Source organism: Sander vitreus, chromosome 8, assembly GCF_031162955.1.
Source record: "Sander vitreus isolate 19-12246 chromosome 8, sanVit1, whole genome shotgun sequence".
In the NCBI taxonomy this organism is placed as follows: Eukaryota; Metazoa; Chordata; class Actinopteri; order Perciformes; family Percidae; genus Sander; species Sander vitreus.
Window position 1 is genome coordinate 36,418,580 of NC_135862.1, and position 12,945 is coordinate 36,431,524.

General features: G+C 42.4%; 2 protein-coding genes across 2 annotated transcripts in view; one reads left to right on the forward strand and one right to left on the reverse strand.

Moving 5' to 3' along the window:
• Positions 1-12,945, reverse strand: part of kiaa0513 (KIAA0513 ortholog) — a 104,642-nt gene that overhangs the window by 49,001 nt on the left and 42,696 nt on the right. The window lies entirely within an intron of this gene.
• foxl1 (forkhead box L1) lies at positions 709-2,621 on the forward strand. The gene has a single exon (XM_078258050.1). It carries the CDS (start codon positions 921-923, stop codon positions 2,052-2,054), a length of 1,134 nt encoding a protein of 377 aa, XP_078114176.1. The 5' UTR covers positions 709-920; the 3' UTR covers positions 2,055-2,621.

Below are 12,945 nucleotides of genomic sequence, written 5' to 3' on the forward strand. Positions count from 1 at the left end.
ATCCTTAGGCAATGATTTTGAGTGAGTTTTAGTGAATACTCAGCAGGACATTTAATCACCTCATTATTTCAACTTACAAGACTTTCAGGAATAATAGTTCTGAAATGGGTCTGAATATGATTTTAATTTTAAGGTGACTTATGTATTATATCAAATTGATGATACAAGATTAGTTGATTTCACCAAATTTCCATATAATGTGCATCATCAAACATTTCTTAGAATAATAATAATTCAAGGGAAATGAAGATTTAGACTGTAGTAGTTGTCCCAGTGTTATTGTGATAATATCTTGTCAGTCATCCATCATTTACTGTGTCCTCAGATCTTTGAATAAAAACGTGATGTGGGCCTGACACGAATTAAAAGAAACTGTTGAAGTTATTTTCCCTTTTATACACTTTGTTTTCATTCGAGCGAGCCACAGCAACTCCCAGAAAGGACTCGGCAGTGTTTGCTTGTTCTCTCTGTGTGAGCAACTCTCAGCGTCAGGGGTGGACGTGATATTTCAAACAGCACATCAGTGCGTTTATGTATTGGGTGCCCGGAAATTTTTCCAAATAAACACAGCTTGATTCGACCTGGGTGGGCAGACTTATCAAGCGACTAATTCTATAAACAGATGAGGGAATAACCCGGCACCTCATTGGTTGTTGGGCAGAGGTGGGGGGGGGGGGGGGCATGAGGGAGTTTCAGCGCAATGAAATTTTAATTAATGTGGGTGGGCTGAGAACACCGCCGACTGTTTATGATGGACAATTTATTTCCCAGTGCAAAGTCAACATAACATAGCAAACGTACAACAATTATTAACATTTTTCTGGGGGCCCTCATGAGGCTGGGGAGTCAGTCAGTGGCGGAGAGGAGCTCCGGGAGCAGGCTTAACTTTCCCCGGGACACAAAACAGTTTCCCCGGCGTCATGACTCTCTACCACGGCCGTCTGCCGTCTCTCGGAGTGCCATCGGCTCTGCGCTTCTCCGGCCCCCCGCTCATCTACTTGTACGGAGGGGACAGCGGAGGGGTCGTGCCTGCTGCCCTGAGCTTCATGCCGGCCCGCCAGGAGCCTCCGCAGAAGCCGCCCTACAGCTACATCGCGCTCATCGCCATGGCCATCAAGAGCGCACCGGAGCAGCGTGCGACGCTCAGCGGCATCTACCAGTTCATCATGGAGCGCTTCCCCTTTTATCACGATAACAAGCAGGGCTGGCAGAACTCCATCCGCCACAACCTCTCCCTGAATGACTGCTTCATCAAGGTGCCCAGAGAGAAGGGCCGGCCCGGCAAAGGCAGCTACTGGACCCTGGACACCAAGTGCCTGGATATGTTTGAGAACGGCAACTACCGTCGGAGGAAGAGGAAGACGAAGAGCCAGCAGGACGCTCTGGACTCAAAAGCCGGCGGGAACAAGCGCACGAAGGGCCCGGGCCCAACCAGGGACCCTCAATCCGCTCTGAGCCATAATACTGGCTCCGGGGCAGAGGAACCAGCGAGGCAGGATGCGGAGAGGATGGAGACACAAGGTGACACACAAGCGGTTCTCGTCCAGTTTAACCACGCGGAACTGTCGCAAAATCCCTCCATACAGAGACCTAAAGTGTCCCCTAACCAAGACACCCTCGGGAGGATGCGTGACGGCCCCCAGCCTACATGTCCCGCTCTGAGACATACTCCGCTGTGCATGGACCACCGGGAGCCAGAGGAGAGAAGGTCAGCGTTCAGCGGTAGAGAAAAAGAGAGAGGTCCGCTCTGCGCCGTCAGTTGCGCAGGAAACACAAACTTGGCTGCACTCGCGTGGGACAGGCCGAAAGGAAATGTACCGAGCAGGGATAAATCGAAAGCTTTTAGCATCGAGAGCATCTTGTCGAAAAGTGAAGACGAAATACGCAGCAGCGTCCACGGTTTGTCAGCGGAGACATGCGCAGAGCGCACAAGCCCCGAGTTCAGCTCGTCCGTACTACTCGGTGCTCGGCCGCATCAGTTGTACCAGATGAGATTCCCCTTCTGCTCTTACCTGTCACTCGCATACCCCGACAAAGTACTGCATTTTAAATGAGTACAACTATGAATTTCAAGACTTTAATGTATTTTACGCACGGATGCGTTTTAGCTTTGCTTGATACAAGACACCGTAATGTTCTACTCTTTTCAGGATCTTTGTCATCCTCATCATCTACAGAAATAGTCAGTCAATGACAAACAGCAGTCTTTTAGAATCATTTTTACCCATGCGTAATTGTCAGTGGTTGTTGTTTGTGGCTATTATTCCCAGAACTGTTGCTCCTCAAAGTCTATGGCTGCGCAATTTAATGCTTCACAAAACCAAAAGGTAAAAATATAAACGGATGTTGTCATTGTCGTGTGAATATTAAGGCAAAGCTCATATATAAAGTGTTTCTCTCTCCATTGATGATGATGAAAACCTTTAGAGTAAATATGCTATGTAGTAGTTCAGTGAATAATCTTGAACATCATGGCTTGGCCTGTGTAGCCTATGAACTCTAGAGATGCCACACAATATGAGAATAAAGTTTAGTACTCAATAATGTAATCAAATGCTATTTTACATTCCACTCTGCTCTGAATTCCATGTGCAAAATAAAGATTAGTTTGGTAATAAAGTGACAGCATTATTTATTTACAATTGTGGGTAAAATAGAAGACTTTTCGAATATTTGAACGAAATGTCACCTAAAGATTTCTCTTTTTTTATATATATATATATATATATATATATATATATATATATATATATATATATATATATAAAAAGAAACAGATAACATACATAGGCCTATGCCTTTATTTTTATTTTTTTTTACTTCTGAGATATAACGCTAATGATGTTCATTGAGTATTGCCAGCCAGGTCTCAACTGTAGAGGACTTTCAGATTTGCTGTCCTGCATCCTATTATTCAAAATACATGATTTATCCAAAGTTATTGGATAAAGAGATCAGGGATCCTAACATTATTTTCTCGCCAGCATTAACTTGAAATTGATAGTAAGATGCATCATTAGATAAGGAAACACAAACAGGATTACAAACAAATCAGCAATCATTCAATTAAAATGACTCCAAAAAAGTGACGAACCCTAAACAACATTTAGACTCATGATGAATCCACTGTGAAGGAGAATTGCACTGCATTCAGTCTAAAACGGTGCCTGAAATGGGCCAGTACTCACCAGTACTGACAGGGGCAGGAGCAGCGTGACATCACGGCGGAGAGCTTCCGCAGGAACCCGTCCCAGCTGCACCGGCTCCGCCCCTGGCTGTGGCGGGAGCTGACGGTGCTGTACGGCGTGCACGGCACGCTGGTGGACATTGTGCAGCGCATCATCATGGCGCGGCTGGCTACGAGATTACCAATCCGCAAGGTAATGTAACCCCATTGGTTCAGGTCCTATCCCCTGACTAATCAGCTATCCTAACCTTATAACCCTAACCTTATAACCACTCAAGGTCAAGGCCTAAACCCAACCAATCGAGCTGCTTCATAGCGCGGGTCTTGCCCCCAATTTCTACCGGTTGCGGAACGTCTGAGGATCCGCTCCGGAACGGTGGCGGAGTCATTAGGTTTCCATTATAAGGTTTAGGTGCAGCTAAATGAAGGTAAACCTAAATGTTTTTCTCAGATCTATTGATTGTAGTTGGACTTCTTCAGCTTTAAGTTTTGTCATTAAGCTTTCTGAGTTTATTTATTATCTGCTCGAGCTTTTCCAAAGTTACAGAAACAGATATGGAGATAATAACCGTCCAAAAGGATGTGCAATATGTTTTTATTATAGACCTTTTTCACAGCAGCCATTTTGACTTGTCATAGTAGGAAAAGCACAGCTGAAATTGATAACCTTAAGGATGGCTGCATTCCACTTAGGAGAGGTCCTGGTATTGTGCATGCTGACTCACTGAAATAGCTCACTGGGACACTTCGTTAAAGGGATATTTCACCGTTGGAAAGATGAATATATCTTTAAATTGGGTGTATTATGTAGTAGAAATGTGAATTTCTAAAAAGTTTAGAAATTGGTGGCTTCTAGGCCGAGAAAAGCCAGAAAATGTGTTTTTGGCTCATATGGATGAAAGACACCAAATCCCAGAATGCATTTGCTTCGCTGCTTTATGGTGTGTTCCATTTTTCTCAACGAACCGACTCGGACCTCGGATATGACGTCACTTCCACACTTTAGCGTTCTGGTATGTTTTGCGCGTCCGAGTCGGAGAAAAAACATGGACGCCACCCTGGAAAGCTGTTGCTATGGTAGCACTGGCCGAGTTAGCAACGCTAGCCACGTTAGCAAACAAGGCTTCATTCAATATTGCACTCACAACAAGACCGATTCCCATACCAACAGGCAGTGAAACAGACGCAGTAAGGTATTGCAGTAATACGAGTGATTAAAATCTTCATTTAAACAGCCAATGAAAACAATTCATACTACAAGTCACACAGGGCGCTGCCATCTTGGATTCCGTATCGGAATTCTTGCTCGGTGTCCTCACGGTTGTCCGAGTTCCGAGCTCGGAAATCCGAGAAAGGGGGAGCATGTTGGTGCGTGTTGCTAGGCAACGTCTGTCTTCCTAGTCGGAACTCCGACTCGGATAAATAATAGAACGCACCATTAGAGTCCACTCTCAAGCCACGCCTACCGTTACAGACAGACAGACAGTGAAACAGTCAACTCAACTCAAATGTGTTTTATTGTCATTTCAACCATATACACGAAACGTTTCACCGTGGCTCAAGTGGTGTTACACATTTAAAATATATAAAAATGACATACGAAACAGGTTACATTTAGATAGTGCGCACACATTGCTCCGTAAAGTTCAGCTAACGCATACTAGCATTAGCGCTTGGTGGGCTGTAAACACGATTATAAACACAGCCGTGAATTATAGTGGAATGTAGAATGGTCGACATTTAACAGTCACAAACTCCACCAGTTAGTTGGATACAAGCAGCTCATTTCTGCACAAGTCCGTGTTAACACAGACCGCCACCACTCTTACCTGGCGACAGAGAAACAGGCTGGATAGTCTGCTACACTGTTGTTCAGCCATGTTTCCACAACAACAAAAACACAGCAGTCTCTGAAGTCGCGTTGGGAGTTTCGTTGAAGTTGGATGTAGTCCAGTTTTTGTCTAATGAGCGGACACTTACAAGCAGGATTGATGGAACAGGTGGGCGGCTAGCGTTAGCTTTCCACCTAGCTAGGTTATACTCCAGCCCCCGTTCGCATTTCACCGCTGAGGATGTCGCCCCGTGATCGTCCGCTCCGGCCGCTGCTACGGCTGCCGCAGCTATATATATATATATATATATATATATATATATATATGTATGTGTGTGTGTGTGTATATATATATATATATATATATATATATATCCATATAGATGATACACACGGTGAAATGATAGATAATACAGTAGAAAACCACTTTGAGGATTTAATTTTTCTAAGTGCTCGTGCCGCCCGGGAATACTGGGGGAAAGCCGACAGTCCAACCCCCCCATGTTGGAAACATGCAGAAGTAGCTCCTACTACTGGCTGTAGTCCATAGCCTCTGGTAAATGCCTCTTATGACGCAAAATGACGATTTTTAAGCGCCATAAGAGGCTTTTTTTCCAGACCCACAATACAGAGATCTCTGGTCTCAGGGGGACATGAGGGAGGGAAGCACGGTCATTCAAAAAATACTACCGTGTTTCTGCTGATACAAAGCTTAATGCTAAATCGGTGAAGTATCCCTTTAACTTTATCAATTTCAGCTGTGCTTTTTCCTACTATGACAAGTCAAAATGTCTGCTGTGAAAAAAGGTCCGTGGTGGTTTGTCTTTTCTCTCTTTATTTCTTCTTGTCTTTAAGATTTGTGAGTGTTTTTTTTTAAAATTTATTATCTGCTCGAGCTTTTCCAACATTACAGACATATATATACATAGATATGGAGATATTAACTGTCCAAAAGGATGTGCAAGTATACGTTTTTATTATTGTGGTTTGTCTTTTCTCTCTTTTGTTTGCTCCAGAAGTATCAAAAACCTAAAATCAAAAAATGGTGAAAGAAATCCCCAAAAGTAAAAAAAAGAGCAATTAAAAAGTCATCCAGACTTTAATATTTAAAGTTTCTGTAACGTTTTATTTCTGACATGTGACGCTTCTTTAAATGTTTTTTTCTGGCTTTCTTTGACATGACAATGTTTTTTAATGCTCTTTATGTTTTGTTTCCTATGGGTTTTCCCCACATTGTTTTCGACACTTTTCGACACGTTTTTTTCTTTTTTTAAATATCACAACGTTTTTCTTGAAATTATCTTCTTTGATTTTGCTCGAAATGAAAAAGCTTTTAAAAAAGTTTTAAAAGTTTAAAAAAACTACAAAAATAGTGTAAAAATGTTGGGAAAAGCGATCCCTTAAAGTCTTGTTTTGTGTGTTTCTTTCTGTCCAGGATGTTGGATGCAGACAGGAAGCTGCCTCAGCCTGGCGGCGTGGGATGACGAGACTCCTGGCCCGTCCCTACACCACCGCTGGCGGGGCGCGGAGACGAGGACAAATGTCTGATCGTCGGCTACAGAAGAAGCCGATCGCCGAGCGGACGCCGAACTCATTCAGCTTTCCTCTGACAGCGTGGAGGAGGAGAAGACGGAGGAGAAACTTCCTCCGCTTGCCTTCCTACCCACAATCCCTCCCCTACACGTCCCTCGCCTGCAGGTATAATTATTCATTTTGATTATAGTTAATCTCTCATTACATACTTTTCAAACTTGTTCATTTTCCTTCAAATGAAGCCAGCAACAAAAAAACTACAAATCATATATTTGGGGTGTAGCGTCAGGCTTTCAGCATCCAGCATCCAGCATTCACACCGCAGTTTCTTCAGAAGTTATATTCTCTAGTTTAGCAGGTTTCTTCCTAAAATATCACAACTTTTTCCTGTCCCAGCTCCAGCTGCAGGGACGAGCCTGACAACGGTCCTAGACGACCAAACGACATGGCAAGCCGCCCAGAAAGGAAGTTGAGGAAGTTGGCGAGGAAGAGGCAGAAGATGAGGCAGAGAGAGCGAGACCGGGAGAGGAAGAGCGGTTTGCTGTCCAACCCAAACCGCTCCATCTTTCCCGCCATGATACATCACGGTTGTTAGGGGCGATGGCGCTCGCCATGTCTCTCTGTTGTTAAAAAAGAAAGTCCTAAATGAGCCTTTCTGAGCTGCAGCTTGTTGCAGAATGACACCTGCATGAAATCAGAGAGCTGTGCTGACAGCATCATTACAAACAGAGAGCAGCCGTGTCTAAATATAGGCCTGTAGCTTAGACACACAGCATTTGAAAAAGCTTGACTGTGCGGGGCTGGAGCTGTGCAAATCAGGAATGTTTGTTGAAATAAATAAACTTCCCCACATTTGAGGAGAGGAACTCACAATCACAAGCATTTCCTGTGTATAGGATTCTTTTGGCCAGACGTGTAAATAAAACATGATGAAAACCTCCGAAGGGAAGGAATGGAGGAAAGAAGAGAAGTGAGAGGTATCGGTTTAGCTGAACCCTTGGCAGTGGCGGTTCTACATTGAATTACACCCAGGGTGAGACCTCCTTCAAGCGTCCCCCCAAAAAAAAATTACTATATTATAGTGTATATTTATTTTAAGTTCTGATAACTTATACTGTCACATTTGGTGCAGAATTGTGTTCATTGTCTTTTGAAAAGGTTGGAGGTGGAGATTGTGCACCTTAAAAAGTGTTTCCTGTTGTAATTGCAATAGTTAAATAACTGGATTCTCTTAAGTGTGTTTTTCAAATGTTCTAATGAAAGATTTGTGCAATTGAGAAATATAATTTTCTCTTTCACTTATGTTATATATATATATATATATATATATAAATAAATGTGCCAAAAATATATACAATCAGATATATAAAAATTGTAACAATAGCAGAGCGCAACAATAATATCAAATATTAAAGTGCCCATATTATGAAAAAAACACTTTTTCTGGGATTTGGAGTGTTCTTTTGTGTCTCAGGTGCTTCCACACGCATACAAACTTTGAAAAAAATCCATCCATGCTGTTCTGAGTGAGATACGGTTTCTGAATGTGTCCTGTCTTCAGTCTCCGGGTCAGCTGGTCAAAATCGGCACGGCTTGTGACATCACAAGCTGAAACGAGCTAGCATGCTACCTCGTTCTCAATAGCAAAGCACTGCTACAACACACACTAGTTCACCATAATCTACAAAAGAACTACTTCCATGTGCGCCCTCATTCAGAAGTCTCCCAGCTAATCCTGCCTTGTAACTGACCGAAGTTGAAGAAACTGTCTATGGAGCTAGCTAGCTGACATGATCTACATCTGAGCTACTGAGCATGTGCGAGTGCAATCAAAGATAGTACAGAAGAAGAAGAAAAGAGGTCTCACTCTGTAGCTAAAACAGAGACCAGCTGAAAAGAGGATCTGCAGCAGTGAGAGAGAGCTGTGCAGTACAACATGTAAACCTATTCTGGTACAACCTTAAAATACAATTATGAACCTGAAAATGAGCATAATATAGGCACTTTAAGAATAATATACAAATAAAATATAGAATAAATAGGCCTATTCTAAATAGCACAAATCCTTCATCACACAAATGTGTAAACACACTAAAGAGAATCTAACTGTTACACTATAGCACTAAGAACAGAAAACTCAAACTCAAACTAAAACCTGACCTTTCTGGCCTTCCTTGATACAAAATCATCAATGATGTTATTGTATGAAATCTGCTCCCCTATTGAATGCTTACGGGCGCATGCCCTTTAAAAAATAAAAGTAGTCCAAAAATGTTTGCATTTCACACGGCCGACACGAACACACACGCCTATCAACTCCATAACAAAGCCGTAAAGTCTTTCAACTCAGGATAGGACTGAGCTGAAAAGTTTAAGTGACACATAACCGTGATCAGCTTCGTGGGTGCTCAGTATTAGCAGAGCACCAACGGTATCGGCGCCTATGCCCAGCAACCCGTCCGACCCAGAGGTGAACTGTCGACCCCCCCGCCCCTTTCCCCTTCTCACACAGCTTCTCTGTGCAGTGTGCACCTTCTCAGCAAGCAGCGGCGCAAATTTGCCAATTCCCCACATGGTGAAATGATATATAATACAGTAGAAAACCGCTTCGAGGATTTTTTTTTTTAAGTGCTCGTGCCGCCCCCCATAAGTCATAAAAAAATGCGCCCCGGGCGGCTGCCCGCTTCGCCCGTGCCATAAACCTCCACTGACCCTTGGTTATTTGTCTCTTTTAGGATTTGGGTGCATTTCGTATTAACACATGAAGCACTAATAATTGGCTCCCCTTGCTCTTCATCCTTCAGCGATCTCCAAAGTCTTCTAAAAGCAAAGCCAATTAATACATGTTAGTTATCAGATGGTCTCTGTGAGTGTTTGAACAGTCAAAGATTCTCGTGAGAAAGCGGCGCAGACAAAAGGGAAATCCTCTCAGATTGATTTGTTATTGGAGAAAACAAACTGTGCTGTTGGGTTGCGGTCAGAAATATTCAACATGCACCGAGCATTAGCACCAGTCTGAACTCTCGAGCAGGGACATGGAGGAGAGTTGGCTGCTTTTCCTCTAAGCCAGGGGGTCTTCAACGTTTTTTAAGCCAAGGCTGAGAGTGACAGATCAGGGACCCCCTACTAAGATAAGATAAGATAAGATAACACTTTATTGTCTGTTCACACAGAAAATGTTCTTGCATCATCTGCTCCAACAATCAACGGATAAAAACCAAACAACAAAAAACATCTGTATGGTCATCCAACAACACCCTACATATATTATATATTGTATCAAATGAAGTTGCATATTTAACCGGGCCTACAATAACGTGCAGGGTGGCCTAAAGCTTTTAAACATACCTTTTTAGTGCATAGAATACTAAACTATTAAAATAATTATTATTGGCATGATTTTATAAATAACGTTTTAATATTGAATACACAGTACATGTGGCACAGTGAATCCTTAGGAGAAAAATAAATTATGATAGAGGAAGTTGGTTAATTAATTAACAATGTTTTATGGAGAAGGGGTGGGATGAAATAAGTGTGTACTTCTTCACACTCCTTTCTCAGACGTGTTTTTTTCATGATGTATCTATGTTATCTACAGTATATCATTATTTTCTGTATGAGCTGATTTTCAGGTTTTTTTTACATGTTCGAAATGCATTTCAAAGTAAGAAAGATAGAAAGAAAGGAGTAACTGTGTGTGTTGATGGCTACCTAGGGACCACCTATAGGCAGGCAAGCCTGTCATTCTAATGCTAATAATAAATTAGATTCATGTTGACATTTAAAAAAAACTAAAAACTAAATGTATAATTTGGTAGATATTGAAGATATTAATTGCTTTATTCTCTTAGATTAAGTTTCTTCCCTGACTTTGTGATTCCTTTACTTTGTCTTAAAAATGAAAGCTCTTGCTTACAATGTTAACAGAACCTCATGCTTAAATACCATCAGTGGTGAAAGAAGTATCCGGAGCCTTTATTTAAATAAAAGTACTAATACCACAGTGTAAAAATCTGTGGTCTCTGGGATTGGTTTAAAGAAATGCCAATAAACCAGAAGCTTGTTTTTTTCCCATCCCACAATACTGTGTGGACTAGCCAGGTGGAGGAAGGTCTGGCTAAGCGAGACTATTCTTCTATTGAATCCAAACAAGCCAGAAGCAGAAAACGCATCACTTCCTGTTTGACAGAGGAATCTTCCCAAGAAAAGACCCACCACACAGTGTGTGTGTGTGTGTGTGTGTGTGTGTGTGTGTGTGTTTAGAACATCAAATGTAAAAGCTTTCATCAGGTTGAATCACTGCTCTGTTGTAGTAATCAGTCATAGAGAGTATTTATATGAAAAGGCTGTGGTTATTACATTTTGTCTCCAGACTGGCTGAGACGCAGAATGCAGAAATGTTCAGCACCTTCCACAACCACAGTTCAAATAATGTCAACAATCAGTTTTTATTGCATAATCTTTGTTCAGAGCACATTTCCAAGTGTAACAGGAATTATTGTATTACCAACTAGCTCTATTCTGCCCATAAAAATCATTTTGAAATAGAAATTAAAATAGATAGAATAGAATAGATTTTTTTTCAACAACGAAACACAGTTTAGCAGCTCTCAGTTTAACATAACAACTTCGCGAAATGACATGTTTCACTATCAGAATTTGATCCATCCGGTCCAATAACATCTGGAAAGACTAGAAGAGCTGCACCATTAAATTATGTAATCCCTATTCAAGTTAGTGGAGCACTAAACTGGAAGTAGCTGGCTAGGCCAGCAGAGGTCTCTAGTGCGCCTTCTCGATGGGCCACACAGTGCGGAAGCAGCGCCAATATTCCGGGTAATTTTTGGCTCCATGATGGCATCATGCGCCACAGGGCAACTGTCATAGGAATGAACGGGGCTCGAGCGGTTTATCCAGTTCTTATAATACATGCATGGTGTTGTCCGAGCAAGGGTGCCGGAAGTAGTGGGCTAAGGAAGGGGCCGCTGGCCCCCTGCACTTTATGCCCCATGCCCTGATTTTGCGTCATGGCTTTTGTGATCCCATCGCAAGGTGGTCTATAGTTTTTTGTATGAAAAGAAAGGGAAAGCAAACAAGTTTACCAGTGCATTCACTGATTCAGACCAGAGCTAACATCCTATGTGTGAATGGCCTGTTTCTCAAGGATCTGCTGCCCAATCCCTGACAGCTACATGTATATTATTGTGCTGTTGCTCGCTCTCCATTTTCCTTATCTAACTAGAGTCTGACTACTATTTTAGTATGTTCTCAGTGTTTGGGGGAGGGACCAGGTAGGATTAGAGTATCTCTTTGCAATGCACACTCTAAGAAATAAATCCTGACCCTCAGATGACGTAGTATTAAGAGCGACAACGGTATCGAGTAGTATTAAAGCCCGAAATTCCACATGAGTAGGCTTGTTGGGATGGTGGATGGGTCAAACAACACGGGACTTTCACACAGGAGACCGGGGTTTGTGTCCCGCGTGTCACAGTAACGTACATTTTATAACACTAACCCACCATCTTTTCCTAAACCTGCTGTCGCGTTTTTCTTGTCCTTAACCCAACTGTCCTGTTCTTGTCCCGCATGTCACATAAATGTACCTTTTATAAGCCCACCCTAAAACCCACCATCTTTCCCTAAACCTACCTGCATCAAAAGTGACGACAACAGGTCCCGACCCAGCACGTTTAGATAAAGCGCGTTTAGCGTCAATAAAAACACCAAAGGCACCTGACCAAGTGTCCGTCTTTTACGCGATGAGAGTGAGAATGTGTTGTTCTTTACTTTGTGCACATGCAGGCGGTGTAACTGGCAATGTTGGTGTGTCTGTCGGTTGGTCCACCACTAAAATATCTCAACAATTCTTAGATGTGTTGCAATGAACTTTGGTACAGACCTGTATGGTGCCCAGAGGATGAATCCTACTCACTTTGGTGATCCTCTGATGTTTTCTCTAGCGCCACCATGTGGTTGACCTTTGTGGTTTTGAGTGAAATGTGTCGACGACTATTGGATGGGTTACCATGACTTTTGTTTCACACACTCGTGGTCCCCCCAGGATGAATTGTAATCCTGTAATCACTCAGATTCTCTGACTTTATTCTCTAGCATTATCATCTGGTTCAACATTTTAAGTTGTCCAATTCATTGGTTTATGACCAAAGTGTCATAAATAAATGTCACAAATAGTGGGTCATTTTGGGGGGATAACTGCACATTAGTTGAGAGCATTTTGAGCTGACTTTAAATATCTTCATCGTGACTCATTTTTTAGACAGAGCTGACCTACAGTCACAGAGAGAGAGAGAGAGAGAGAGAGAGAAAGAGAAATATAGCTGCAACTCTGGAAAGTGTCATCGCCTGTGTTTCATGTGCAATCAAGTCC

Bases quoted from the DNA above. Each gene is read 5' to 3' on its own strand.
- foxl1 (XM_078258050.1), top strand. From the start codon at position 921: ATGACTCTCTACCACGGCCGTCTGCCGTCTCTCGGAGTGCCATCGGCT.